Consider the following 27,607-nt stretch of genomic DNA (forward strand, 5'->3'; position numbering starts at 1 on the left):
TGGAGAACACTTCAGTCTTATCCTTACAAATCACCTCATTTCCGGACAGCTCCCTTAAGGATAAACACTTTTAGTAAAGCCGGATAAGGGAAGATCAATCAAAAGAGTTACCTGGCCCCTTGTAGTAAGTGTAAGAAACTGTTTCACGCTTGGCAGGTAACACCATCGTTCTTATGCAGTGGTCTGGGTGACACAAAGTCTTGCGTAAGGGAGCATGTTCAAATTACAAAACGTATTTCCTAAGGCTCATTAACAACTCACAGGGTTCGCCTTCCCCGCGTTTCTGAGTTTGCAAGGTGCCCCTAGAGCCGCTGACACAGGCACAACCCCCATCTGCTAGACAATAGCTCCTCCGTTTAGCCTCGGGATGTCAAGGTGGGGATGAGCCAAGAAGCCGGGATGCTGCGTTTCAGAAGACAGAACACCAGTTTCTAAGCTCTCAAGCAACAAGGCTAAGCGAAGCCTGAACTGACCCTACTCCCCACCCACGGCCTAGATCCTGAGGTTGCACCTGGCCCGCCAGCGCGCGGAAGCATCACCGATGCCTCCTGCACCACAAACCGGCCAATCACGCGCCGCCTGGCCCAGATTCCTCCGCCAGAGGCTGCGCCGCAGCCGCAGGTGGCCCGGCGAGCGCTTCCGCCCCGCGCCGCCAATCGCGACCCCCGCCGCCCTTCCCGTGATGCCCCGCGGCTGACCTCCGACCTCGTCGCCCACCCCCTCCTCGCGGCCCGCTTCTCCCCCCGCCCCCGCCGAATCTGTAGGGCTCCAACTCTGTGGGGCGTGCTACCCAAGCGCAACTCCTCCCTTGGCGCCTGGAGGCTCCGGGCGAGTGCCGTCCCTTCGCCTCTCCTCCCTGCAGCGGGGCCCAGTGACGGGCCGGTGGCTGCGGCCGCGTCCGTGAGACGACTCGGTGAGTGGGTCGGACGCAAACATGGCGGGGCGGTGACGAGGGCGGGCGACGACTGCGGCGGCTTAGGGCCGGGCTGCGCGGCGGGCGGGGCGGCGGGCGGGGCGGGGCGGGGCGGCGGGGCCTCGCGTCCTCCCTCAGCGCCATTTTGTGGCAGCGAGACCCGCAAATAAAGGGCAGCGACGGGGCTGCGGCGGTAGGAGGAGCGCGGGGGCCGGGGGTAGTGAGGTCTGGAGGTCTGGGCGGCGAGCGGGCAGCGCGGCCTTGGCCTATGTGACTGGGCGGCGCCGGCGCGGCCTCCGTCTGGAGAGGTAGGTGCGGGCCGCCGGCGGGAGCGGCCGCGAGGACCTGCGGGTCCCTAGGGCTGAGGCGCGGCCGGCCCGGGAAAGGGCGGGCAGAGCTCAGAGGGTGAGTCGGGCTCCCGGGCCCGCCGGCCTCCCGTTAGCTGCGCCTCTTTCCCGCCTGCGGGGACGCTTCCGCCGCCCGAGGCCATTTTGCCTCCATCCTCCGTCCCGGGGGCGAGGCGGGCGCTCCCGCGGGCCGGCGTTACCGGGAGGCCGCCCCCTCGGTGCACGTCGTGTCCCCGCCTCTCTGTCGCCCCCTCCCACCTCTCTCCTCCGGATCCTGAGGACTGGCGGCACTAACGAGTTCAGCCAGGGAAGGAAAGCCGTGTTCGTTGACCAGTTTCACGTCGCGCAGGTGGTTACTGCAGCTGCATCCTCCTGTAGACTTCCATTTTTAGACGATGGCATGCATTCTGAGTAAAGAAAGAATTCTTTATTAATTCAGCAGAGGGGAGGTTTTCGCGCAATTTTTTAAGTCTCGTCTTGGGTCTCTCTAAGGTGGTTGTTTGAACCATATTTAGTCAGTAGAGGACACAGTGGAAAGTCCAAGTTCTTGTTTTGATGAAGTCAATCTGATCTCAAAGGACTGTGTTACGTTCCTGAGAAACTGTTTCTAAAGTGAAAAGACGGTTCTTTTGCCCTGGGTAGAAGAGTGTTTCCAACAGTGTGTTACAGTCTCGAGTTGTCCATCTAGTTTTGCATTTCTTTAGGTAATTCCATTACTGAGGAAGGTAAGTGGAAGTCACGGGTCTGTCACGAGTTCTCGTTTTTTAATTTTTAAGTTCTGACCATTAAGTTTTCTATGATAGGTGCATATATTGTCGACATTCAAGCCCCCATTAAGAAAAAAACTTAACGTTGGAAAATCTTCTCAAGATACCCAAATTTTATTTGCTATTGTCGTTCAGTAGCACCTGATGAGGCAAGTCGGGGAAAGAAATGCAGTCCACCAGGTGGCATGTGATGAAGATAAAGTTAAATTTTAAGGGCTTGGGTGGGTGTATTTGGGGAGTTCTTTTATTTTAGATCTTATCTTGTCTTAAACAGGTAGCTATAGCCAAGTGGTCAGTATTTTCACTTCTCAGTGGCGGAACTGAAGCATAAATTTCTAAGTCCCAAAGGAGGAAAGTAATAATAAAAGTGTGTCCCAGGCACTGCTGATGTTTTACTTAGCTCATCAGAACTTAATAATATCTAGTTTTCCTGATTCAGTTTTGAGTCATGCCTGCTCAAAATATTTTTGTGTGTTAGGAATGAGTTGGTCTATATGATACAGAAAATCTCTACAGTGTGGAGACAAGAGCTGTAATTATATATGTACAGGACGTTACAGGTTTCAAAGCCTCTTGTGTTCTTGTATGTATGTAGTGTAGAATCTCCTTGAAAATATCCTGTACTTGGTGGTCAGCATTTTCATATAATTGTATGTTACCTTGCTCTTGAAAAAAGTTTACTCTTAAAATTTTTAAGTTGATGGGTCTTTTAGCAAAACAAGATCTATATAGTGTTTGGTTTTATGCTTGTTTTTATTTTTAAAATTATTTCCTACTTTTTTGCCTTTAAATGTTTTCTGATACTCAGCTTCTCAAAAACTTTTCAGTATTCCCATAACCATATAGCCCATTGGATATTAAGCTGGTTCATCAGGCTAGAACTGGGTGCTATAAGTAAATATTCTCCACTCTTGAACGTGCAGTTGGTGGAATTTAGTTTAATTTTTTTAAATGCACATTAAAATTATCTTTTGATGTTGATATTTTATTTGAAAAATCCTTTGTGTAACATTTTTATGGCACTTGAGCATTGAGATTTGCAGCACTTTGTAAGGCAGGCAAAATTGGTATCCTTTTTTTTTTTTTTTTTGCTGATTTGGAGACTGCAGCCCAGAGTTAAGTGACTTGCTCAAGATCCACTGACTGATAAGAGTCAGGAAAAGGTGCTCGTCTGATTCCTAACTGTAATACCCTGTTTACTATAGAGCCAAGGTTGTTTGCTGTTGGATTATTAGTTTCTTGAGTTTAGTTAGGATTAGTTTCAGTGAGGTACATGCTTTCTCAAATTGTGTTGGCTGGTGTTCACCTCTCTAAGAGAGAATTGAGTTGCATAACTTTGGATCATAATGCTAAGAGCCAGGGAAGTACTGTGATCTGGGATGCTAGGCACCTAGCCAACTGAAACCGAACTCCATCGTAAAGTTTTTGTCAGTGTTAAAAGCATCAAGAGTACATAGTGATTCTGAGATCTGAATTTAAGAGATTATCCTGAATTAATTCATGTGAATAACTGAAACCTTTACATAATTTTAAGACCATGTTTTAACCAATCTTAAACCTCCGAAAAGGTAACCATATTGGCCAATTTTAAGTTTTTTCTCTTTTGCTTTTCTGTGTTCTTTAGTTAGTTAAGCTTATTCATTATTGAGGATGGAAGAGTGGAAGAATAATCCATCTTCCTCAGTTACCAACTTTAGAGAGGTGCTTCATTTGGGACCCTAACCCCCAATTCATTAATTAATAGCTGTTTTGACCAGAGTTAATCATTTAGTGACTCATAATCATTTTCATCATCTGGAAAATGGAGGCTAACTTTGACTTTGAAAAGTTGTGATAATTAAGTGTGACTCATAGCAATGAGTATATATTCATTTTTCCCCCCAAGATTCAGGATTCAGCTCCAGATATTTCAGTTACTCCATTTTTCTGATACAAAAATAGATCTAAGAACCTGGGATGTACACTGTCTTCATGAATCTAGAATTGATTTTATATGACTATTGTGCTTTCAGTTGTAATTTAAAGGTTGCCTTGCGGAATAATTTTCCTAGTATATTCATGCAATGTGAAAGTCAAATTTGAGAACCAAATTTTATTTTGACTAAATAGCTGAATGTTGATACTTTTAAATTTAAACCTGTTCTGATTTGCCTTTTGCTAAGCTGCTTGTTTAACTCTTATGGCATATTATGGAGTCTGAAGGAAAGATTGATTTTTCAGTAGCTAAAAATCAGGGAGGAATTTCTTTCAAAATGCTTAACCTTTGAATTCCCAGGTCACATATTCTATAACATGTGGAATGACATGTGACTCTCAGAGTTAACATGAAGTGCAAACCTTTATACAAAAACTGCTTTTATCTTTGGCGTATGTCACAAATTTATATTTATTTTTATAAAGAAAATATACACATTCTTTGAGCGATGTGTAATTAAAATTTGTCCACCATCAAACTTTTTAGAAGAGCATATAAACCAGTGTTTAAAAAATTTAAAAACTTGCTGTTTAGAGTTTTAAAAATTGGAGATCACCAAGAATTCTGCAGTGGGGCTTAGAAACAAAGACAGGAGCAGGCAGGTCATGATCCCAGAGTTCTGGGATCAAGACCCACATCTGGCTCCCTGCTCACAGGGAGTCTGCTGCTCTCTCTCTGTCTCTCCCTCTCTGTCTCTGTCTCAAATACATAAATCTTAAAAAAAAAAAAAAAAAAAAAAAGACAGGAGCAGCAGGTCTTCATTGTTATCTCAGCCTTTGAATTCTCCCTTCAGTTTCTTCAAGAAGTAGTGATTGAGAGTCTTTGTTTTTTTTTGATGGGGAGAAGGAAACTACTAATTGCTTATTTTGTGCTAGTCACCATACTAAAGATTAATACAGTTTATCTTTAGAAGTAGCCGAATAATTTTAGCCTTGGTGGAAATAATTCATTTTGGGATGGGAAACCGACGCTCAAGTTCTGTGGCTTTTTTTGTTTTCATAGTTTGCACCCTCTTATAGAAAAGCAGGGTTACGGGCGCCTGGGTGGCTCAGTCGTTAAGCGTCTGCCTTCGGCTCAGGTCATGATCCTAGGGTCCTGGGATCGAGTCCCACATCGGGCTCCTTGCTCGGCGGGAAGCCTGCTTCTCCCTCTCCCACTCCCCCTGCTTGTGTTCCTGCTCTCGCTGTCTCTCTCTGTCAAATAACTAAATAAAATCTTTAAAAAAAAAAAAAAAGAAAAGAAAAGCAGGGTTACTAGAACTTCTTTCTTGTGTTTCCTAGTCCTTTCAATGCCCGTTAAAAACAGTAGCTTATTTGTTGCTAATTAAGCTTGCAATTAATTTTATTTTAATGGAATAGTTTGGATATGTATTAAGAAAAGAATGAATAAATAAACCTGGGGAAAGAAAGTGTCACGTTGTAGAAGCATTTACTAGTTTATAACTGGAATATATATTGAGTAACATCCATAATGCTTAAGTTTTATGACTAAAATTTTGAGTAGCTGTAGTGCCCATTAACTAGTTAACAGGTAGACTGTCTGCAGTGGTAAATTTAACTGTTTTCACACTGTCACTTACAGCATTTTACCACAGTATCTTTTTTTTTTTTTAATATTTTATTTATTTATTTGAGAGAGAGCACACGAGAGGGGGGAGGGTCAGAGGGAGAAGCAGACTCCCTGCCGAGCAGGGAGCCCGATGCGGGACTCGATCCCGGGACTCCAGGATCATGACCTGAGCCGAAGGCAGTTGCTTAACCAACTGAGCCACCCAGGCGCCCACCACAGTATCTTTTATATTAGGTTTCACATTCTCAAATTTTACAGTAGGTCATCATGGTTATTTTTTGGGGAAAATTAGATTGGGTTATTAACTCACTGTTAATGATTTCAGTAGTAACTGAAGCAAATTCATTTGTTCATATTTCCATTCAGCATATGTTTGAGTGCCTCCTGTGTACTGTGGCATTAGCAGTGAATGAAACAGCTCTCATGGAGCTTATTTTATAATTGGGAGAAACAGATAAGTATGTAAAATATCAAATCATGATAAGAGCTATGAAGAAAAATAAAGATTGATGTGAGGGGATAGCAGAGGATTGGCATGCACTATTTTGAGTGAGATGGGAGCCTTTAGAAGGATTTAATCAGGTTAGTGGCATATATAGGTACACATATACTAGTTAAATTGGCTAAAAGTTCAAATGGCTAGAATCGATGTTTACCTATTATATTTAGCGTAGACAAATGGGAAATTCCAAGGAAATGCCAGGCTTGATTTCTGGGTTCCAATAGGTTGCAGTCAAGTAGAGTGAATGTACTTTAAACATACTAAAATAGAAGTAGATCTCTGTGGGGATAAACGTGGTGAAGGTTTGTTTCCCAAATGATTGGAATCACTGGTATCATGTTAGGATAGTCACTAAGCCGCTGTCCGTTACTTCTAACGGAGTATAAACTGGGCAACAAGAAGAGGTCTAAAGTAAACAGGGACCAATTTAAAGGGAAAAATTAGAAAAATATACAGACCTTAAGTTGTAGAAATACGGTTATGTCTTTATAGATATTGGCCAGAGACTTGATCAACTTGATTAGCTCAGAAAAAAATGACATACTCAGGTTTTTGCTTGCTGCATCCAATGGTAAGATTATTAAAGAGGGAAGAATTAAGCCAGTAATATAATATATGATCAATTAATGATTTTTTTCCTAAAATGTCCTGATTTCTTTAACACAGTATATCTAGTCTGAAAATGAGGTTTTAATGGCAGTTTATGATTGGAATATCTGATTTACAGAGTTGGGATGGTATGTAACATAAAAAATGGTATTGGAAGATTATCTCCTTTTGAGGAACTCAAATAATATGAAGTCCAGTAGCTTTTAAAAATTCAGTTTTACACCATAAATTCTTTGGCTAATTTTTAAAATATTGTATAATTGACATGTAAGGTCAGTCTCAGGTGTACAACATAATGGTTGGATATTTGTATATTCTGTGAAATGTTCACCCCTTTAAGCCTAGTTACCATCTGTTACCACATAGTTAGAAAAGTTCTTTTACTTTTTTCCTTTTGAAGACCTTCAGGATTTATTCTCTTAGCAACTTTCAAACATGCAATACAGTATTATTAATTATAGTTACCATCCTGTACATCTCTTGGAATTTGTTATGAGTAAGTAAAATGAATATAAAGGAAGTGTAAAATTTAGGGGGAAGAGTCATGACAAAACTGTTGGATATAAAACATAGGAATAAATTTAAATTAGCTTGTGTCCTTGTTTGAATATTAGGAAGTAGAAGTGTTTTCAGTGAGCATAATAAAGTTAATGAGAGTTGTTCCGTTGTATAACCTATCTTTTGCTATTGTTAAGTAAATTTTGTATAAATTTATAAAACTAATTTGAGATACAAATTCTGTGGCATGAAATTAAATAGTGTAGGAATATTTTATTAAGGTATAAATATATATCATATATGTAAGCGTTGTACAGTAGTGAATTATCACGATGATAGAGTCTCTCTACCTTACTATAACAACATGATGCTGTAAAAGGAAAGGCTTAGCAACTGGAACTATACTTCATATCCTTTCAGCAAGACGCCTGGGATACTGCCTGAGGTCAGTGTCTGACTTTAGCACAGTGATGTCACTTCTGTAAGATTTCTCTTTCTCATAGGGTGACTGTAAGAATGCATTGAAAATTTACATTTCTGTTAGTCCTTTATAGGAATATCAAAAGGAATGATTAACTTTTTTTGCAAAGGAATTTTTTTAATAACTTAAGAACAGTGGTAATGTAAGGTGTTAACAAAGGAGAAAGGTGGGTGTGGAGTATACAGGAACCTTGTAATATTTTTGTAACTTTTCTGTAAATCTAAAACTATTACTAAATAAATAATGACTTGGTCAAAACCGAGTTCCCTAATAAATTAGTTTGGGAAGCCAGTATTTCTTGTTACTACCTTAACCGGAGGAACATCAGTTGAACCTCTTCTCTGCCCTTTATTCTAGGATTCAAGATGACCAACGAGGAACCTCTTCCGAAAAAGGTGTGTTTTGTTTTTTTGCCCCCAGTTTTTAAGTCCTTGTGTGTGTGGGGGGGGCAATCAATAGGTTTGAAAGGACTGTCTTTATTTGCTTATTTTTCACTCTCTTGCGTTATAACACTACGAACGTTGTGGGTGTGTAATGTGCTAGACATTGTATCTTGTATGCAAAGTATTTTTAGAGTATTTTTAGTTTTGGGAAAACTTGTGTTATAATTTATCTCCGTGGTCTACTCTTAATCTTTGCTATGTGAATATTTCCATCTACATAACTATAAATGTGAAAAAAGATGGCTTCACGAGTTGTTTATAAGTTACTTATTTTCTTTCGTACTTTTTAAATCCCTTTGGTTGTAAGGTAAAACCACTTCTTTATTTTTTCAACAGAAGGTTATAGCTAGTTCGTAGATTCTGCTTTCTCCTCTGAAGTTGTTTCTCATTTTCTCCCTGTTCTATTTCCCTAACTTAATTCAGTTTAGTCATTATTACACACACACACACACACACACACACTTAAAAGTTGCAAAATAACATAGTTTCTGAAAGTAATTTATAATTCAAATGGGAAAGCAGGGAATGAGCTTATTAACAAGTGAATATTTAAATGAACAGTTTAGGTGATAAGTATTAGGGATTTGTCTTAAGTTTTGAAGTCAAATTATTCATGAAATAAATAATTTTACTGTGTTTTAATAATCAGAATTAACTGTGTGCTTTCTGTTAGACTTGTTTTATTTTTATGTTTTAAAGATTTTATTTATTTGACAGAAGAGAGAGACAGCGAGAGAGGGAAAACAAGCATGGGGAGTGGGAGAGGGAGAAGCAGGCTTCCCGCTGAGCAGGGAGCCCGATGTGGGACTCGATCCCGGGACCCTGGGACCATGACCCGAGCTGAAGGCAGACGCTTAACGACTGAGCCACCCAGGCTTCCCACTTTCTGTTAGACTTTTAATATATTTTGGTACAATGATTTGCCCTCTTCCATAATAGTACTATGTTACTGGTTAGTGTTACAATTTGAAACAAGTTTCTTATAAAGGAAACTTAGTAAAGCATTAATTTTATACTAAAGCAGGAGAGGTGCCTCACCTTTACAATCTTCACTTGGTATAGAGAAACACTTAATATTTCTCAATTTACAAAGCAGTTTCAGCTAGAATATTGTGCGCATTTTTTTAAACTTTTTATTTTGAAATAATTATTGATAAACCGAAAGTTGCAAAGAAATGTACAGGGGGTTTTGTGGCACTCCTCATCCAGCCTCCTTTAGCGTTAATCTTGCATAACTATGAGACATCTTACATAACCATACGAAAACCAGGAACTTGACATTGATACTGTCCAGCTTAACACGGGCATATTGTGTGTGTGTGTTTTGATAGCTCATTGTAGTTTCATCACAGGTAACTTAGTGTAACCACCATCACAACCAAAATAGTTAACTGAAGCATTACCACAAGCTCCCATTTTGCCATTCCTCTATAGCCCCATCCATCCCAAACCCTTGGCAACCACTAATCCGTTCTCCATTTCAGTAATTATGCTATTTCACAAATGTTGTACAAATGAAATCTGGCAGTATATGTAACTTTTTGAGACATTTTTTCCACCCAGTATAATTTCCTGGAGGTTTATCTAAGTTGATCCATAGGGTTTCTTTTTAATGGTGAATCTAGTATTTCAAGGGTATGGATGTATCATAGTTTAACCATTCGCCTGTTGAAAGACATTTGGGTAGTTTCCAGTTTGGGGGCTACTACAAATAAAGCTGTAAACATTCATGTACAAACTTCTGTGTGAAAATAAATTTTTTTATTTCTTTAAAGATGAATGCAACTGCTGGGTTGGTTGTATGTTACATCCATTTTTTGTTTAAAAGGAATTGCCAAAATATTCTCCAGAGCAGCTGTACCATTTTACATTCTCACCAGCAATGTGTGAAAGTTTGGTTTCTCTACATCTTCCCCCAGCATTTGGTGTTATCACTATTTTTTTAAAAGCCATTCTAAAAAGTGTGTAGTGATAGCTCATTGGAGTTTTAATTTGCATTTCCCTAAGAATGATGCCTGTGTTAAAGATAGTGTACCTTTTAAAAACAATAATATAAGATTTTTTAAAAACAATAATATGTACTGGGCCATTTAACCTGGGGCTCTGGAGAGGTTTCATATATTTCAGCACAGAGGTTCTTTGGGAGGGCCTTTGTGTGTTTTCAGTAATAAGGGTATTCCTAATAACAGAAATGAGCAATTGGGGGACTAAAATGTTAAGATCTTGTCTTTATAAAAAATATGAAGAACATAAGAGCCAGTGGTATTTAATATTTTAAAGTTTTAGAAGAGCAGTCAGTTCATATTTTAATTTTCTTTATATATAGGTTCGGCTGAGTGAAACAGACTTCAAAGTTATGGCACGGGATGAGTTAATTCTAAGGTAAAATGTTCTTTTATCAAAAATATAAAATGCTTTCTATAGAACATATTGTGATTCTATCTTATAATTATTTTCAAGTTTGATTGTTTGGTTTTTAACATTAATACATCCTCAAATCATTTAATGTACTTTTTGAACATACTTTCTATGGTCTGTTTCTTCAATAGGTAAACATTGAGAAAAGCATAACATTTGAAAGAACTAAAGTACTAGCTTGGGTATCTTCTAGATTGCTAGATAACCTGAGTTTTTCTTGCAGAGGGAAGGTACTCAGAATTTTAACTTAGAGCATTTGAAAGACCCTGCTCTCAGAAAGCTTTCAATTTAACAAATATGTAGACTTGTTTTGATGTCATTATTTTTTCCTTTTCTGATTAATGTGTGAAAAAGTTGTAGTCCTAAAGGATGACATGTTTAGTTATGGAAGAAATACATTATTTACTGATAGCAAAGTTACTCTTTCTCATAACTGTGACATTGGTCAGTTCGTATAACTTTATATCCATTTTCTCCTCTGCAAGTTAAGGAGTTGAATTAAATTACTTTAAAAGGTTACTCCAAGCTCTGAATTTCTGTGGTTATCTTATAAATGTCTTTGAAAAGCCAAAGGTCAAGAACAGCATTAAGTGTATTTCTTTTTTTAATATAAAATGGGATCAACACATGTTTTGTGTTGTGTAACTTAAATTTGTTCTTTTTACATTTTATTACTTTGGGTGATAAGTTTTTTTTTTTTTAAAGATTTGATTTATTTGAGACAGAGAGAATGAGAGACAGAGAGCATGAGAGGGAGGAGGGTCAGAGGGAGAAGCAGACTCCCCGCTGAGCAGGGAGCCCGATGCGGGACTCGATCCCGGGACTCCAGGATCATGACCTGAGCCGAAGGCAGTCGCTTAACCAACTGAGCCACTCAGGCGCCCTGGGTGATAAGTTTTTTAGATGATAATTTTTAGAGACAAAAGTATTTTTCTTTTTTTTTTTAAGATTTTATTTGAAAGAGAGAGAGTGAGAGAAAGCACAAGGTGGGGGAGGGGCAGAAGGAGAAGCAGGCCCAGGCTCAATCCCAGGACCCTGGGATCATGACCTGAGCAGAAGGCAGATGCGTAACCGACTGAACCACCCAGGTGCCCCAGAAAAGGTGTTTTATAAAATAGGCAGGTGTAGATGACATGTTCCATTGTTAACTAGAGTCTGATAATTTCCCACCTTCCTTAGCTACTCATATTGTGGACAAGCTCTTTATCGTCTTCATGCAAAGGACTTTTTTCATTGCATACATTTGTTTTCCCATACATGAAATTTAAATTCTTAGTATTCTAAAACACTCTTGTCCTCTCCTGCTGAGGTGTAGACCCTTGCTTGTGATATACTGCCACTCACGTGTTGATATTCTCTTTGTATCTCTGGTTAGTATGTATAGTCTTTTTCTTCATTTATTTGTAGGGAGAGAAATCAGTAATATAATTTTAATAAAAATTCATAGTAGCAATTTTTTATATTAAGTTACCTTTAAGGTTTTTAAGTCCTGCAGTTTATATTCTTTAACTTCTTTTAGGGAATTCTCATATGTGACTTTTTTTTTTTTTTTAAAGATTTTTTATTTGAGAGAGAGCACAAGAGGGGGGAGGGTCAGAGGGAGAAGCAGACACCCTGCTGAGCAGGGAGCCTGATGTGGGACTCGATCCTGGGACTCCAGGATCATGACCTGAGCCAAAGGCAGTTGCTTAACCAACTGAGCCACCCAGGCGCCCTCATATATGACTTTTAAGTGAGTTTTTACCCCTCGTTAATTCTCTTGGTGATTTTAAATCAAGTGCTACTTATCTAACTATTCTGTGTTATCTGTCATCTTGAAAGGATGCTCTTGGTTGAGGGACACCTGGGTGGCTCAGCCGGTTAAGCATCTGCCTTCGGCTCAGGTCATGATCCCAGGGTCCTGGGATCGAGTCCCACCTCGGGCTTCCTGCTCAGTGGGGAGACTGCTTCTCCTTCTACCCTTTCCCCCTGCTCATGGTCTCTCAGATAAATGAATAAAAATCTTAAAAGAAAAATAAGCATGCCTTTGAACAGTAGTCTTTATGTAAAGCTTGGTATTATGGAAATTTTTTTTCATTATGTTGTAATATTAATGTATCTCATAGCAAACCTGTCAGAGTTACTGAGGTTTTATGGAAAGATTTTCTAAAATCAAAGGTACGTTGACCCTTCAAACAGGTTTGAACTGTGGGGGTCCATTTAACGTTCAGATCTTGTACAGTATAGTACTTCAAGTGTATTTTCTTTTCCTTTTTTTTTAATGTTTCCTTTTTCTAGCTTTATTGTAAGAATGTAGTGTATAATACAAACACAAAATATGTGTAATTTAAGTGTTTATCAGTAAGGTTTCCTTCTGGTCAACAGTAGGCTATTAGTAGTTAAGCTTTTTGGGGAGTCAAAAGTTATACACGGATTTTTGACTATGCAGGGTTTGTCACATCTAAACCCCCACCCTACATTGGTCAAGGATCAACTGTAAATTTTGATTAGCTGTAACTGAAGAGCAGCTTAAAAGCATAGCTCTTCAGTAAGCAGGATAGCAGACTTTCAGGGCATGTTACTTTTTGTTAGTTGCTTAAACATAAGACTAGAGACATTGTTTTCAACAGTAATTGCCAAGCTAGCATAGCCTGTATTTTGAGGGTAGAGGAATATAACAAGGAAGAAAGGTTTCTTCATACTCTGATAGTATATGTCATTTATGCAGATTATTTCTGCCAGGTAGGTGTGGTTTAAAGAATAGTCCTGGAAAATAGTATATTCTCCCATTTTTACAGACAAAAATAAATATTACTTTGAACCACTGGTTTGGCTTTATGGTATTTTCCCAAAAGAGCCAAGATAAAGAACCTTTAGTTCTTTATAATTAGGCACGTTTCTTAGGTTCCATTTGTTTGAGGCAGACAGCGTATCTGAAAGTAGTAATAAGTTTTTTACTTAGTTTTGTAATCTAGGCATTGTGCTGAGCCTCAGTGATACAAAGTCCCGTAAGGCATATGAACTGACCCCCAAAGGAGCATACTTGGTATATTCTCGGCAGAGAACACTTTTTTCCTGTATTTTCTTTTACGTAGTTTCTGTAAGTTCAGAAGGAATAATGAAGTGGCTAATTTTATTATTGGTTAAAAATCATGTAGTGAAATTCTTCGCATTACTTAAATTTATAAGTTTATGTATGTGATTTTCTAGTATTTTTAATAAAAGTATCACTGTGACAACTAATATATGGATTTATTTTTGTACTAGATGGAAACAGTATGAAGCATATGTCCAAGCTTTGGAGGGCAAGTACACAGATCTTAATTGTAAGTTTGAATTTTAGCTTCCTAAAAGTTATGTGACTATCTCCTTTTAGATTTTTGTTATAGACACAGGATAATTGGTTTTACTAAGCAATTGTAATTTTTTTTATGTTTTTATTTATTTAAGTAATCTCTACACAGGTGTGGGGCTCAAACTCATGATCCCGAGATCAAGAGTTGCACGCTCTTCCAACTAAGCCAGCCAGGTGCCCCTAAGCAATTGTAATTTTCATTCAAGCATTTTGTTAAAGAACTCTCCCAAGCATTCACTGTATTGCTGCTACAAAATAGATGAATGAGCCATGATCCCTCTTCTTGAGGAATTCCTACCCAGTCATTTGGGGAAGACCCGATATGTAATAATCGTATAATAGCATGATTGTTTTAGTAGAATTACATACAGGTGTCTGAGTAGAGATGGGGAAATATATAACTACTTGAAACTTTCCTTGATGTGTCCATAATTCCTTCCACAGAAGAATTGGAAGTGAAGCTTGAGTTACTGGTTTTAGAAAGGAAGTACAGAGAAGCAACACATAAATTCTGAGAGCTTAATGTGTAATAACAGGGTATAGGTACATATTTACAGATTTTTCAAAACTGAAAAATAATACCAACAAAGTTTATTAATTTCAAACCATTTTAGTTTTTGTCACTTTTCACTGAGTTAGGAGTAACATACTATTTGTGAGTGTACAAAGCAATATTGTTTTCCAAGTTCAGAAAGCTTAATGCCCTGAAATTTCAATTACTATATGACTATATTATAATCCATAGACATTAGTATTGTGAAAGCTTTTTTTGTTTTTTTTACGATTTTCTTTATTTGACAGAGACAGGGAGGGAGAGAGCAAGCACAAGCAGGGGGAGCAGCAGAGGGAGAGGGAGAAACAGGCTTCCCCACTGAGCAGGGAGCCCGAAGTAGGGCCTGATCCCAGGACCCTGGGATCATGACCTGAGCTGATGGCAGACAGTTAACCAACTGATCCACCCAGGTGCCCTGAAAGCTTTTTTTTTTAAGATTTTATTGATTTTAGAGAGAGAGTTTGCACGTGCATGTGCACGAGCGGGGGGCGGGGGGGACAGAGGGAGAAGGAGACAGTCTCAAGCAGACTCCGCCCAGAGCTCTGAACCCCATGTGGGGCTCAGTCTCACAACCCTGAGATCATGACCTGAGCCGAAACCAAGAGTCAGATGCTCAACTGACTGAGCCACCTAGGTGCCCCAATATTGTGAGAGCTTTAAGTGATAATTGTTTATGCAGTTACTGGCATGTTTTCATCGGATAGGTTGAAAACAATATAGTCAGGATGTTGTGGACACGCTATAGATGAAGATAACGATGTTCCCCATGTTCTATTGGAGGTAGATTGTACAATAACAACATAAGTCTACGTAGTATTAGGTGGCTGTAGGCCACTCTAACACCGCTATCTCTTAAAAGAGCACTCATGATCAAGAACAAATTTTATAACATTGTTATAAAAGTAGGATAGAAACTAAAGACTTGATGAATTTTTTTGCCTCTGCTTTTATTCTTGACAAAGGCAATCAACTTTATTTTGGGTAGGTCATTTTGAACTTTATTTTGGGTAGGTCATTTTGATCTTGAAATTATATTTCATAATTCATAATGGAATTCTTTTCGTTTATTCATCAGCTAATGATGTAACTGGGTTAAGGGAGTCTGAAGAAAAACTAAAGCAGCAACAGCAAGAGTCTGCTCGCAGGGAAAACATCCTTGTAATGCGACTAGCAACCAAGGAGCAAGAGATGCAAGAGTGTACTGTAAGTATTTCAAATGTTTTAGGTCTTTTGAGGAATTGGTTTTTAGTCTGCATTATTACGTGTATTGGTAGTTAGCTAATTTTACAAACTTAATAGTAATTACAAATGAACATTTTATTAAGGTAGGTAGGCTTTGAGCTATAAAATGGTGAAATTATGGTAGATCACCCCATTGTTGGATTATAAAAATATTTTTTTTGGCCAAGAAGTTAAAAGTTTTAAGTTATTCTCTGAAATTTCATACGAGAATCAGTATATTGATTCAGATATTTTTCTTGATACCTGAGGGCATAAGAAGCATTTGCTCTTGCTAAGCAAACTGTCCCTTTCTCCTCTGCTCTCTTTACCTCTCTGTGTATAAAACTTTTTTGTTAGTATCAGTAACCTCTTCCATATTTGCTTTTAATGTTACAGCTTCATTTGTAATATTTGCCATTTTTACGTAGATCTGAAATCCAGTGACATATTTGATCATTCACCTCTGGTTGAATTTAGGTTCAGTTATATGCTATCTTCAGTAGTCTTACCCAATTCTTTTTATTAGTGTTTGTATATATGTTATGTAACGTAGAGGTAGTTTTATCCATGTTTTTCTAATTTTGAAAATCCGAAATTTTTAAAAAAATTATTTAATCTCTACACCCAATGTAGGGCTCAAACTCACATCCCTAAAATTGAATTGCCCTTTTTTTTTTTTTTTTTTTAAGATTTTATTTATTTGAGAGAGAGATCATAAGCAGGGGGTAGAGGTAGAGGGAGAACTGACTCTGCTGAGCAGGGAGCCTGATGTGGGACTCGATCCCAGTACCCTGGGATCATGGCCTGAGCCGAAGGCAGATGCTTAACTGACTGAGCCACCCAGGCGGCCGAATTGCATGCTCTTCTGACTGAGCCAGCCAGGCGCCCCAAAAATCTGAAATTTGCTTGAATTCTTTTGTGTAATCTCCATTGGTCTGATAATACTGTTTATTAAATCTAATACAGAAGGCAATATTCTGATCATTGGAGACTCTGATAATATATGGGGCACAGTCCTATTCCTAATTCTTTTCTTACCAATATAGTGTTCTTTTAGGGCTCAGTCACAGTCCTTTTATTTCTTAAAATTTATTTTCTCAATAATCACACACCTTTAGTTTCTGTAATTTAAACTCTTGACCATCCCAATCTTTGGTTATTTTTTTTATGTGGACACATGGTTCCAGGAAGTCTTGCCCAGTAGTTTGAATATAATTTTCTTTTCTGTATTTGTAACACCCACTCCATCCCTTCAAAAAAAAAATTTTTTTTTCCTCTTAGATTTTCAGATCTAATGGAGTGGGTACTATGTCTCTAGAGTACCGAGTTTCAAAACTTTTTAATTCTTTTCTACTTTTTCTGGTATTAAGGATTCTAGATTCTACCTAGTTTTAGATCTCTGTTTGTGTGGCACTCTGCTACATGCTTATCACATGAAAAGGATGAATCTTACCTTCAAAGTGCTAACCGCTGGTAGAGTGAATGGATCATGTCAATAGTATTATCGCATAGCACCAGTGTGTCTTGAATTCTTTCTTCTTGGGTCCTATCGTTGCCATCCTAGTTATGTACTTTTTTTTTAAACAGTGGTTAGATGCCACGCAGTGGATGGTGATGCCTTAACCATATGTGTGTTGTCAGGACTGAGGGCCTGTTCCATCCTTGTCAAGGGGAGTGTTCCTTTCATACAACATGTAGTTCTTATACTTAACACTTACCTAGACAATATATGCTCTTGACTCACTTCTGTGATTCTCCAGCTATTTTATATATACTCTGGCAGTTTTGATCATATCATGCCTGATCAGAGCCTTTGGTGATGCCCCATCACCCTTTTGTCTTCTCATCCCAGGTTTTTAAGGCTATTTGAACTAGAACCTACCCATTTCTAGTCATATTTTTTACAGCTCTCCCCTGCACAGGTCAACTGAACAACTATTTTCAGTTAGATACAGAGTAAGGTTTTGCCAAAAGGGCGGCAGGAGCAAAAACATAAGGAACGAGCAAGATTATATGTGCAGATGAGGGCAGTTCACTTTGTAAACCTAAATAGTAACTATGTCAGTATTGGAGAGGCATGTTTTCTTTAGGGATCCCAGGCCGTGGTGTATATACTATATGATAACGCTTTATTCCTGTTCAATTATTTTAGCAACTCGTCTTACATTGAATAAACAGTTGTACTTTTTTGTTTAAAATGAGTTACTTTAAAAAATCTCATTAAGCTAAATAAAAATCACTTCTGTTTGCTCAATGAAATAGTAAATATATTCCCAATCCAGATATTTGTATTTTTTACTAAATTTATGGTAGAAATTAGCAGTTTGTAAATTGTTAACTTTGATCCTATTTAAGCCTTAGTGTGCAGCAGGATCTTGAACCAAATCTACTTTGGGTGTGAAGAAAGTGATGCATTTAATGCTAATAAACTGTATTTCATATTTTAGAAATGTATTTTTAGTGTGCTAGTAAGTAGTACAACTGAAGTCGAAATTGAAGGTTTCATATGTAAGTAGAGGGGTTCTGGTGTGGTGGAAAAAGCCCTACGTTGGGAGTGAGGAGGCTTGAGAACTGTTCTCTAGTCTCAATTCTGGCACTGAACTAACTGTATCCTTGGATAGTTAGCTTATTTAATTTCAAAAATAAGCAGTTTGGATTTGGTCAGGCACATTCCACCTATACAATTCTGTGATTCAGATCTACTCAGAAGGAAAAATTGAATATATTGACTTAAGGTGCTATTTATAATGCTGTAATGACAACTCATGTAAATATAAGCATTATATATTTTTAAATTTGGAAATACAAATGTGTATTTTAAGTTCCAATTTTTTACTAGGTGTATTTTTTAGGAGACATACATAGAATAATTTCTATAGATACAAATTTGGAAAGAGTAAACCACTGTACTTTTTTCTTTTTTTTTTTTTTTTAATATTTATTTATTTGAGAGAGCACAAGTGCACAGTGGGGCAGGGCAGAGGGAGAGGGAGAGAGAAACTTCAGTGGGGCCTGATCTCATCACCCTGAGATCATGACCCTGAGCCGAAACTAAGAGAGTCAGACGCTTAACAGACTGCGCCACCGAGGCGCCCCTCACTGTACTCTCATATAGTATTTTACACATGGCTTTTTTCTAGTGGGTGTCAACATTTTTAGGAAATACAACAGTGATTTTTTTTTTTTTGGTATCATTTTGGTTTCAGAGTAGGATGTAGCCTTTCTAGATATGGAAATGCAATCATAGCCTTAATTCCTACATGGCTAATCTTAAATAGTTGTTTATAATTTGTACTTTTCTTAGAGGATATTAAGATCAAAGGGGGAAGGACTTAACAAGTTGGTAAATTCTGTGAACGAAAGGGATTTTGTCTCACCTTTCTATGTATATATTTTTCTTTGATTTGGTAGTAATTGGTTTTTTTGCTTTGTACAGACTCAAATCCAGTACCTCAAGCAAGTCCAGCAGCCTAGCGTTGCCCAACTGAGATCAACAATGGTAGACCCAGCGATCAACTTGTTTTTCCTAAAAATGAAAGGTGAACTGGAACAGACTAAAGACAAACTGGAACAAGCCCAAAATGAACTGAGTGCCTGGAAGTTTACGCCTGATAGGTAAACAAATCATACTCCCCAGTCAAGACTTCCCTGACAGTCCCACTACGAGAAAGCTGTGGTGGGACAGCCAAGTACTCGTTTCCACACCAAGACTCAGACTTTTTGAGCCAAAAAAAGCCACATTCTTATACTATCCAGCTTGTAATGGTTAATGTAAAACTTACCAGATGAACCTTGTGTTTCAGCTTTTTTCTCTTCCCCCTCCCCTTGCTTCAGAGGCCTGATGGCGTCGGACTATTCCGAAGAAGTGGCCACCTCCGAAAAATTCCCCTTCTAGAACATGTAGACACTTGAGAAATGTTTCTGTTTGAAGAAAATAGAGGGAGAAACAGAAGTTTTAAGTCTGTGGCACACTGTGTCTTCAGACAGTTTGGAGGAATGAAAACCTAGAGATTTAAAATCATGAATTGAACATGTAAAATTCCAGTAAAATGTAAAAATGGAATATGCATCGCTCTTAACCTTGAGCATAGTGACTTAGAGACACTGTATATCAGTTTTGCCAATAAGACTGTGGACTTCGTGATTGTTGTTGAACTTCTGGGTCAAAACTCAAATGAGGTGAATTTTGCCTTTAAAGAGTTTATTTGCTAAGAACCAATTTAATAATAGTCACGAGAGAATCAAATAATAGATGTCAGTACAAGTAGTTCATATATTTAACCATTTAGTTTGGGGCTCTATATTACTTGATTGAGCCTTAAATCAATGTGGTTTTAATCAATGGTTTGTTCTTTGAATGGTTGCTAATGCTGTAGATAATCTTATTGAGGACTGTACAAACAAAAAGGTGTGGTATCAAACTTCAGGTTGAAAATGTTTGAAGCATTATAAACATTCATTTCACTACTAGATTGTATAAGGATATTGGCTGTGATGAGACTCACTGCATTATTTTTTTTAGTAGTGAAATTAAATCCCCATTCCATTCAACAGGCACATGTTGAAAGAGCATTGTCGTTGGTGTTAATGGGGGAATGTGTTTCCTTCATTGTATTTGGGCCTTTTGTATTGCACTCTTGATATTAAATTAAATGTGCCTTGAAATAGTTGTTTTTTTTTTTTTTTTTTTTTAAGTTCAAGGAATACTATGATGATTTTGTTGTACTTTTAACATTTTGATTTTGGGGGGCTGTGGAGAGCAGATTGATTTTGGAAAAATTGTTGCTGTGCTCTTCAAAGTGAAGGAAAAGGCTGTGTCTCATTTTTAAAGACCTACGTTTTTCCAGCTGGTATCATAAAAGACAAGGAGACTTGACACTTGTTACTTTTTGACACCTTGTCCCAGGATATTGCAGTAGAAATTAATGTGGGACAGCTTCACAGGGTGCCTACCAGAAGATTGGGGAAATAATGTATTGGAACTGTGGGCTGGCCTAAGTGAGACATTTTGTGAATTGAAAAAAAGGTATAGTGATCATTTCTAGCAAATTCATTTGATCATTTAGATAAATGAGGCATTATTTTCTTCATGCTTCCATCCAATCCTGGAGGTGAATTTTTTTCGTCAGATCATTCTATAAGTCACCAGTGCGAATTTTCACTTGGTGATAATGGAGTCTAAGATGAGTGGAAGATATATGTTCCAGATTGTCCCAACGTTTAAGTGCAGTTTTAACAAGGGTGACTTAAGTTCTCTCTTAACCATTCAAATCAATTGTAAGTATCTTGTATGTTTGTGCTTTAGGGAACTGATTGTGGGGCAGAGGGTGGGTTGAAGAAGTGGTTTGTGTGACTTTACAGCAAGAGATCCGCTTCTAAAATTCTCACTATTTGTGGGGTTGGAGGGTAAGTAACCAAATCTGTTTGAAATTAGCTTATTGTGCCACATTAAGGCATTTGCATATATTTTATGCCATTTAAGATCACAGTAGAAATGGCCTACATATTTTTAGTAAGTCAAGAAATAATTCATAAAATGTATTATTAACATGTACTCAGATTTATTAGCCAGCATCTTTCTTTGCCGCTTAGGTAAGAGTCACTGTGAGGTCTGTGGATTTTTTTTCTTCTTACTGTTAAAAACGTTTTTTAATAAGTTAATACAGGCTCATGTACAAAATTGGAACAGCATGAAGAAAGATGGAGACAAAAAGTGAGAGTCACTCCTGGATGTGACCTTTCCTTCCCCAATCTGTTCTCCAAGAGCAGTAACCACTGCTAAGTTTCTTGGGTATCATCAAGATAATTTCTATGCATATACAGTCATTTTATAGATATCGATTTTAAACAAATGTGAACGTACGTAACATAGATGATTGAAGTTTGGCGTCCCCCCCCCAACACATTTTATCCCTTGCACAGTTTTTTATTTTTTAAGTACATTTAGATTACTTAATTTTTAATGGTTACATAATATTTTCTTTGTATTAATAAATCATAATTTATTTTAATCACCTGTAAATGGATTTTTGTTCTGTAAAGAATAGGCTATAAACGGTACTATAAATACATCATTAACTTGAAACAGTGCTCAATCAGTACTGTGTTTGGAATAATTCAAATAGAATGGGTTGTGGGTCCCCCCCACATACACACACTTTCTTATTCTGTTTTAATTTTGAAAGAGAAAGATTGAGTTATCTTCTCTGCTTTAGTTAAAATATTCCATACATGTAACAGTGCATATATTTTAAGAGTATTTAAGAGCGATCTATTTCAGTTGTTTTGACAGTTCTGTTTTGCATTTAATCATTTAGGTAATTTTGTGTACACCTCTCAGATATCCTGGCCCTCTTCCTTGTGATTATAAAGCAATGTATAGTGTCTGTTCTTTTTTATAAATCTTTCTCTCAAACTGTTTCCTTTCATATTTTCTTTGGAATTATTTGATTTTAGGAATGGGTTGGGGGGGTTGTAATTAAAGTAAAATATTCCAAAGACAGTTACTTGTAATTGAACTCTTCTCATTTTGGGGGATGTGATGAACACAACATAAATCTTATATGACATGGTAAAATGACAAAATGTGTAAAGAACAGTTTTGTTAAGACTTGTTTGAATAATCACTAATTTTAGAAGTGATAGGGTTATCTTAGACCAGGCCTTTATAAAAAGGTACTACGACTATGAATGAAACATTTTTTGCATTCACTTTATGATATACTTTATATGAGATTAAGTCAGGTCACAAATTAATGTATTGGTTTTATAGTATTTTTTTCTACTCTCTCTTAAATTCACATAGAAGGATTTTCAGGTTAGTTGGAAAACACTACTGCTATATAGACTCTGTATAAGAAAACAAAATTGTGGGAGCGTGGACAGTAAGGTGGGAGGAGTGCCACTACCTGATAGTGGTACCTATCTCTGAACTCCCTCATGGGATTTCTAAACTCCTGTTCATTGGAGGCCAAAGTCTGAGGGTGCTAATGGGAAATGGTGGGGAGGGGAGTTTTCTGGAGCTACAGTTGCAATGAACAAGAACACCAGCTACTAAAGTTGCCATATAGAGAATAAAACCCTTAGCAAGTGCTTTCACCTGAGGCTGCTTTGAGCAGCAGTAACCCAGGTTTTACTGTACCACAGATAAATTTAAATTACCAACTTTTGCTTGAATTACACTAGGGTAGGATATGTACTATGGGTAAAAAAAACAACACGGAGTCAAAGCATGAGAATCATTTACAAAATGCTCTCATTTTAAGTCTGAAAGCCTATGATAATCAGGTTCAGATGCATTCTAGAGTGATATATCAGGCAGGTGAAAGCCCCCGGTAGGTGAGGGAAAGAACAGAAAGTGTCAGCAAAAAAATTTTCTAACCAGTTAGGTTAGGTTTTTCTGAACTTAACACCATCAGAAGAATATCAGACTGTCCCTGGTGGAGCATATGACTCTTGATTTCGGGGTTGGAAGCACCATGTTGGGTGTAGAGCCCACTTAAAAAAAATTTTTTTTTTTTTAGTATCAGGCTGTCTTACTCAAGTATCAGGTAACATCACAATTATGTACTTAGATCAGATCCCTTTAAAAGTGATCATTTCTCTTGTTATTGTTGAGTCTAAAGAAAAGGCAGAGTTTCATTGAGGACTGTTACCAAGGCTTTTGATTGCATTTTTGCAGTTGCTGTGTATGTGTGTGTAGGTTCTATAGAAGGTTGCACTAATACTTGGTAACTAATTTGTGGAAAGTTTGGTGCTCCTAATTTGGCAGATATTTAACATATTTACATTATTTGTGATAAACAACCCCAATCTTATTTTCCTATTCTAAAGGTAATCTTCTATAACATGAATAAAATCTTAACCACATATCAATATTAAATTTTTAAAAATTTGTGTTTAAGACGGCTCAAAAGTATATAAAAAAAGTTAAATGAGGGATTAGTGGATGGAAATATTCTTTTTTTTTTTTTTTAGATTTTATTTATTTGACGGAGAGAGACACAGCGAGAGAGGGAACACAAGCAGGGGGAACAGGAGAGGGAGAAGCAGGCTTCCTGCCGAGCAGGGAGCCCGATGCGGGGCTCCATCCCAGGTCCCGGGGATCATGACCTGAGCCAAAGGCAGACGCTTAACGACTGAGCCACCCAGGCACCCTGTGGATGGAAATACTCTTAAGGCTCTTTTTAAAAAGGCTCTTTAGGGGCGCCTCAGTCAGTAGAGCATGTGACTCTTGATCTCAGGGTCATGAGCTCAAGCCCCACGTTGGGTGCAGAGATTACTTTAAAAATATTAAAAGTCTCTAAAAACAATTATTGAATATGCCTCATTTACTGCAATAAACATTCTTATGACAGCTGCCTTTGAAGAGGCACCCTCATCAAATGCTACTTTAGCAACAATAAATATACTCTACGTTATTGCATTTACCTTTTCAAGAACTTTTCTGTTCCATGAAACTAAGTACCTTAGTGTTTTATTAATATTGGTATATCTGAGGTTTGCATTAGTTAACTGGCTTGTTTCCATTTCAAATGATAATTTGGGATGAAAATAGATATCAGAATCCATTACTAGTGTAATAGAAAATGTGGCCATTTGGGTACTTTTTGTTTAGGGTTTATTTTTGCTGCTGTATTGGCAAAATACTGAAATGCAGAAGATGGACGTGTTCCAGAAAAGAAGATGGTAATTATAGGGAGGCATCTGCCGTGACAGTTACATTCTGTACGTGTTAACATCTATTGCTGTAATAATTGCAAGCAAACAAGGTTGTAGACACTTGTCTTCATTTTATGATGGATGGCTCTTTCCTTTGCAGCCAAACAGGCAAAAAGTTAATGGCGAAGTGTCGAATGCTTATCCAGGAGAATCAAGAGCTTGGAAGGCAGCTGTCCCAGGGACGTATTGCACAACTTGAAGCAGAGTTGGCTTTACAGAAGAAATATAGTGAGGAGCTTAAAAGCAGTCAGGATGGTAAGGGTTTTTTTGAACAGTTTGGTTAACTTTGCACTGGCTTTAAAAAATTTGCCAGGCATGAATATTATAGATTAGATTCTGTATGTACTAATCTGTGCCAGTGGTCCTGAAAAATTATAAATGAAACATTTCTAGTTGAGTCAGCAAAGCCATTTAACTTTAGTGGTTCCCCCCCCACACACACTCTTGTTTATTGTGCAAATTTCCTTAGTTTTTGGTTTTTTGGGGGGTGGAATTTGGTGAAAAATAGGCTGTTTATTACTAACGCATTACATATATAAATTCATATTCAATATTTAAAAGGGGGTTATCTTCATTTAACCAATATTCTAAGTGTAAATATTGGAAGTATTTGACTATTTCCAGTGGTCTAAAAATACAGAATTAATTGTACCTGTTAAGGTCATGTTTAGTGAATAAGATGTAATATTTAAATTTACCAAAGATAAACTGGACTTAATTGTCAGCCACTGCCATCCCCTTTCTTCCCCCCCCCCCGCCTTTTTTGGGGGGGCAAGTGTAGCTGTATCCCTTCTGTTTTTTCTCTTTTTGAGGAAGATGAATAGTAACTAAAATATCCAAACTCTGGAAATAAAATTGAAAGTTAAGGGGCGCCTGCCTTTGACTCAGGTCATGATCCCAGGGTTCTGGGATCAAGCCCTGTATCGGGCTCCCTGCTCAGTGGGGAGCCTGCTTCTGTCTTGTGCCCTCTGCTTGCTCTCTATCAAATGAATAAAATTTTAAAAATAAATTGAAAGTCAATATATTTGATAATTGCAAAGATCAGTAGTCAATATGATACCTTTTAACATAACATACCTTTTCAAAGTGATAGTTATTAGCTCTTAATATTTGTAAACATAGTGACTAGGCGATTTTGTATAGTAGTCAAGGACTTTCCCCTCTCCCAAGTCTTTTTAGGACTTAATGGACATGTGTATTTTGTCAGTTTTCAGGAGTTATTTTCTCTGATTTTTGTTTTTGTTATAGCATAGGCCTCTTTGGAGTCTTAGAGTAGAGGACCCACTGCTCCCTAGGGCTAAACCTGCTGTGGAGCTGAGACAAACACTGGCTAGGGGGGTAAGGAGAAAGGGAACCAGCCATGTGGGCCCCAGGTAAACATGTGGAGTGGATTTGGGGGGGCTATAATCAGTTGTATATGGCTAGATGGTTTGAATCAGTTTTAACTTGGTTGCTTTAAGATATTTTAAGCATGTCTCCCCCACCCCCCACCCCCGAAAAACCCAAACTCATTCTTAAATGGCTATTTTTAAATTGCAAGCAAAAAAATTTTAAGTATTTTGTGATTCTTTAGAATTGTATTCGTTCACTTAAACATTTATTGAGTGTCTGGCTTTGTGACAGACTAGTATTTTTAAAATATGTTCTAAATCTTTAAAAATATAAAATATGTTTAAGAGATATTAAAGTAGGTTTGACTCTCCTTTGCACAGAACTGAATGACTTCATCATTCAACTTGATGAAGAAGTAGAGGGTATGCAGAGCACCATTCTAGTTCTTCAGCAACAACTGAAAGAGACTCGCCAACAGTTGGCTCAGTACCAACAGCAGCAGTCTCAAGCTCCAGCCCCAAGTACCAGCAGGACTACATCTTCTGAGCCTGTAGCACAGGCAGAGGCCACAGGTAAAGACTGCAGTCGGCTGGCCAACGGACCAAGTAACGGCAGTTCCTCCCGGCCGAGGACGTCTGGGTCTGGATTTCACAGGGAGGGGGACACAGCCGAAGATGACTTTCCTTCTTCTCCTGGGAATGGTAATAAGGCCTCCAACAGCTCAGAGGAGAGAACTGGCAGAGGAGGTAGTAGTTACGTAAATCAACTCAGTGCGGGGTATGAAAGTGTAGACTCTCCCACGGGCAGTGAAAACTCTCTCACACACCACTCAAATGACACAGACTCCAGTCATGACCCTCAAGAGGAGAAAACAGTGAGTGGGAAAGGTAACCGAACTGCGGGTTCCCGCCACGTTCAGAATGGCTTGGACTCAAGTGTAAATGTACAGGGTTCAGTTTTGTAATATTTTTTCCAGCAAATTTTTATACAGTGTCATTTAATTTGGGAGAGGATACTGTCCAGAAAATTAACGCATACTTTTGTCACAGTTTGCCTTTTTTTGTGGGTGTGGTTTTTTTCTCTCCCCTCCCCCTTTTTTTTCCCTCCCCTTCTTTGCTTCAATACCTCTGCCACTTTGGAAATTGTAACAGTTAATTACCTTGAATGTTGCTAAAAGGACATTTTGTGTAGGGTCAAGTTATTTTTATATGAGTTAATGTGAAGTTGTAAATGGAAATCTTAAAGTATAACACAATGATGTCTGTATAAATCTGTGTCTCTCCTAGAACCTGTGCTGTGTAAGGGCATTCTTACTCATGCTGTTATTACACTTATGCACCATTCAGACTTGTTAGAGTAGATGTGGGTTTATGACTGCCAAGTTTGCCCAGTACAGTAGTTTTATCACTAAAAGTTGGACTTGCTGATGGAGTCCTGTAGTAGTTTCAGTGTTAGATAAAGTTTTTTCCACCATACATCTGTGCATTTTCTCTTTAGGTGACTGAATGTTTAAGAAATTTGTGTGCATAGTTACTCAGTTTTTATGAACTGTTGTATCCTGTTAATGCATATTGCTCTGTGACTCCAGTATATCTTACCTGTACTGACCAAACCTAAATAAAGATTTTTATTGTAACCACTTGCATTAGTTTTTTTATTTGTATGTGTGTGTTTAACTGTTGTCATTTATTTTGATTGAATTGCTGAATTTCTACTCATCATCCTTCAACATACCACAATGGTGAAGCTTATGTTCATGCATCAATTTTGATTGTGCACTTAATTTTTAAAAAAGGTATGCTTTAGGGCATTTGGCTGGCTCAGTTGGTGGAGCATGCAACTCTTGATCGTAGGGTTATGTGTTACAGCCCCACATTGGGTGTAGAAATTACTTAAAAAAATAAAATCTTTAAAAACAAGTATG

The 27,607-nt window shown here is 38.0% G+C and overlaps 1 protein-coding gene and 1 pseudogene across 4 annotated transcripts; one reads left to right on the forward strand and one right to left on the reverse strand.

The window, feature by feature from the left end:
• Positions 1-766: 766 nt before the first annotated feature.
• Positions 767-27,319, forward strand: WTAP (WT1 associated protein). Of its 4 annotated transcripts, none has more exons than XM_064598309.1 (8): positions 767-913; positions 8,019-8,056; positions 10,431-10,486; positions 13,769-13,827; positions 15,485-15,612; positions 19,067-19,245; positions 24,452-24,606; positions 26,064-27,319. In XM_064598309.1, exons 2-8 carry the CDS (start codon positions 8,027-8,029, stop codon positions 26,645-26,647), a joined length of 1,191 nt encoding a protein of 396 aa, XP_064454379.1. In that variant the 5' UTR covers positions 767-913; positions 8,019-8,026; the 3' UTR covers positions 26,648-27,319. The 4 variants fall into 4 exon arrangements, with proteins under 4 accessions (XP_064454379.1, XP_064454378.1, XP_064454380.1 ...); XM_064598308.1 differs by lacking the exon at positions 767-913 and adding an exon at positions 1,044-1,221; XM_064598310.1 differs by lacking the exon at positions 767-913 and adding an exon at positions 1,233-1,609.
• LOC123838091 (U6atac minor spliceosomal RNA) lies at positions 17,209-17,324 on the reverse strand (annotated as a pseudogene).
• Positions 27,320-27,607: the final 288 nt, after the last annotated feature.

Source organism: Mirounga angustirostris, unplaced genomic scaffold, assembly GCF_029215605.1.
Source record: "Mirounga angustirostris isolate CCGP_5_RB_7025 unplaced genomic scaffold, mMirAng1.0.hap1 SCAF_8, whole genome shotgun sequence".
Lineage (NCBI taxonomy): Eukaryota > Metazoa > Chordata > Mammalia > Carnivora > Phocidae > Mirounga > Mirounga angustirostris.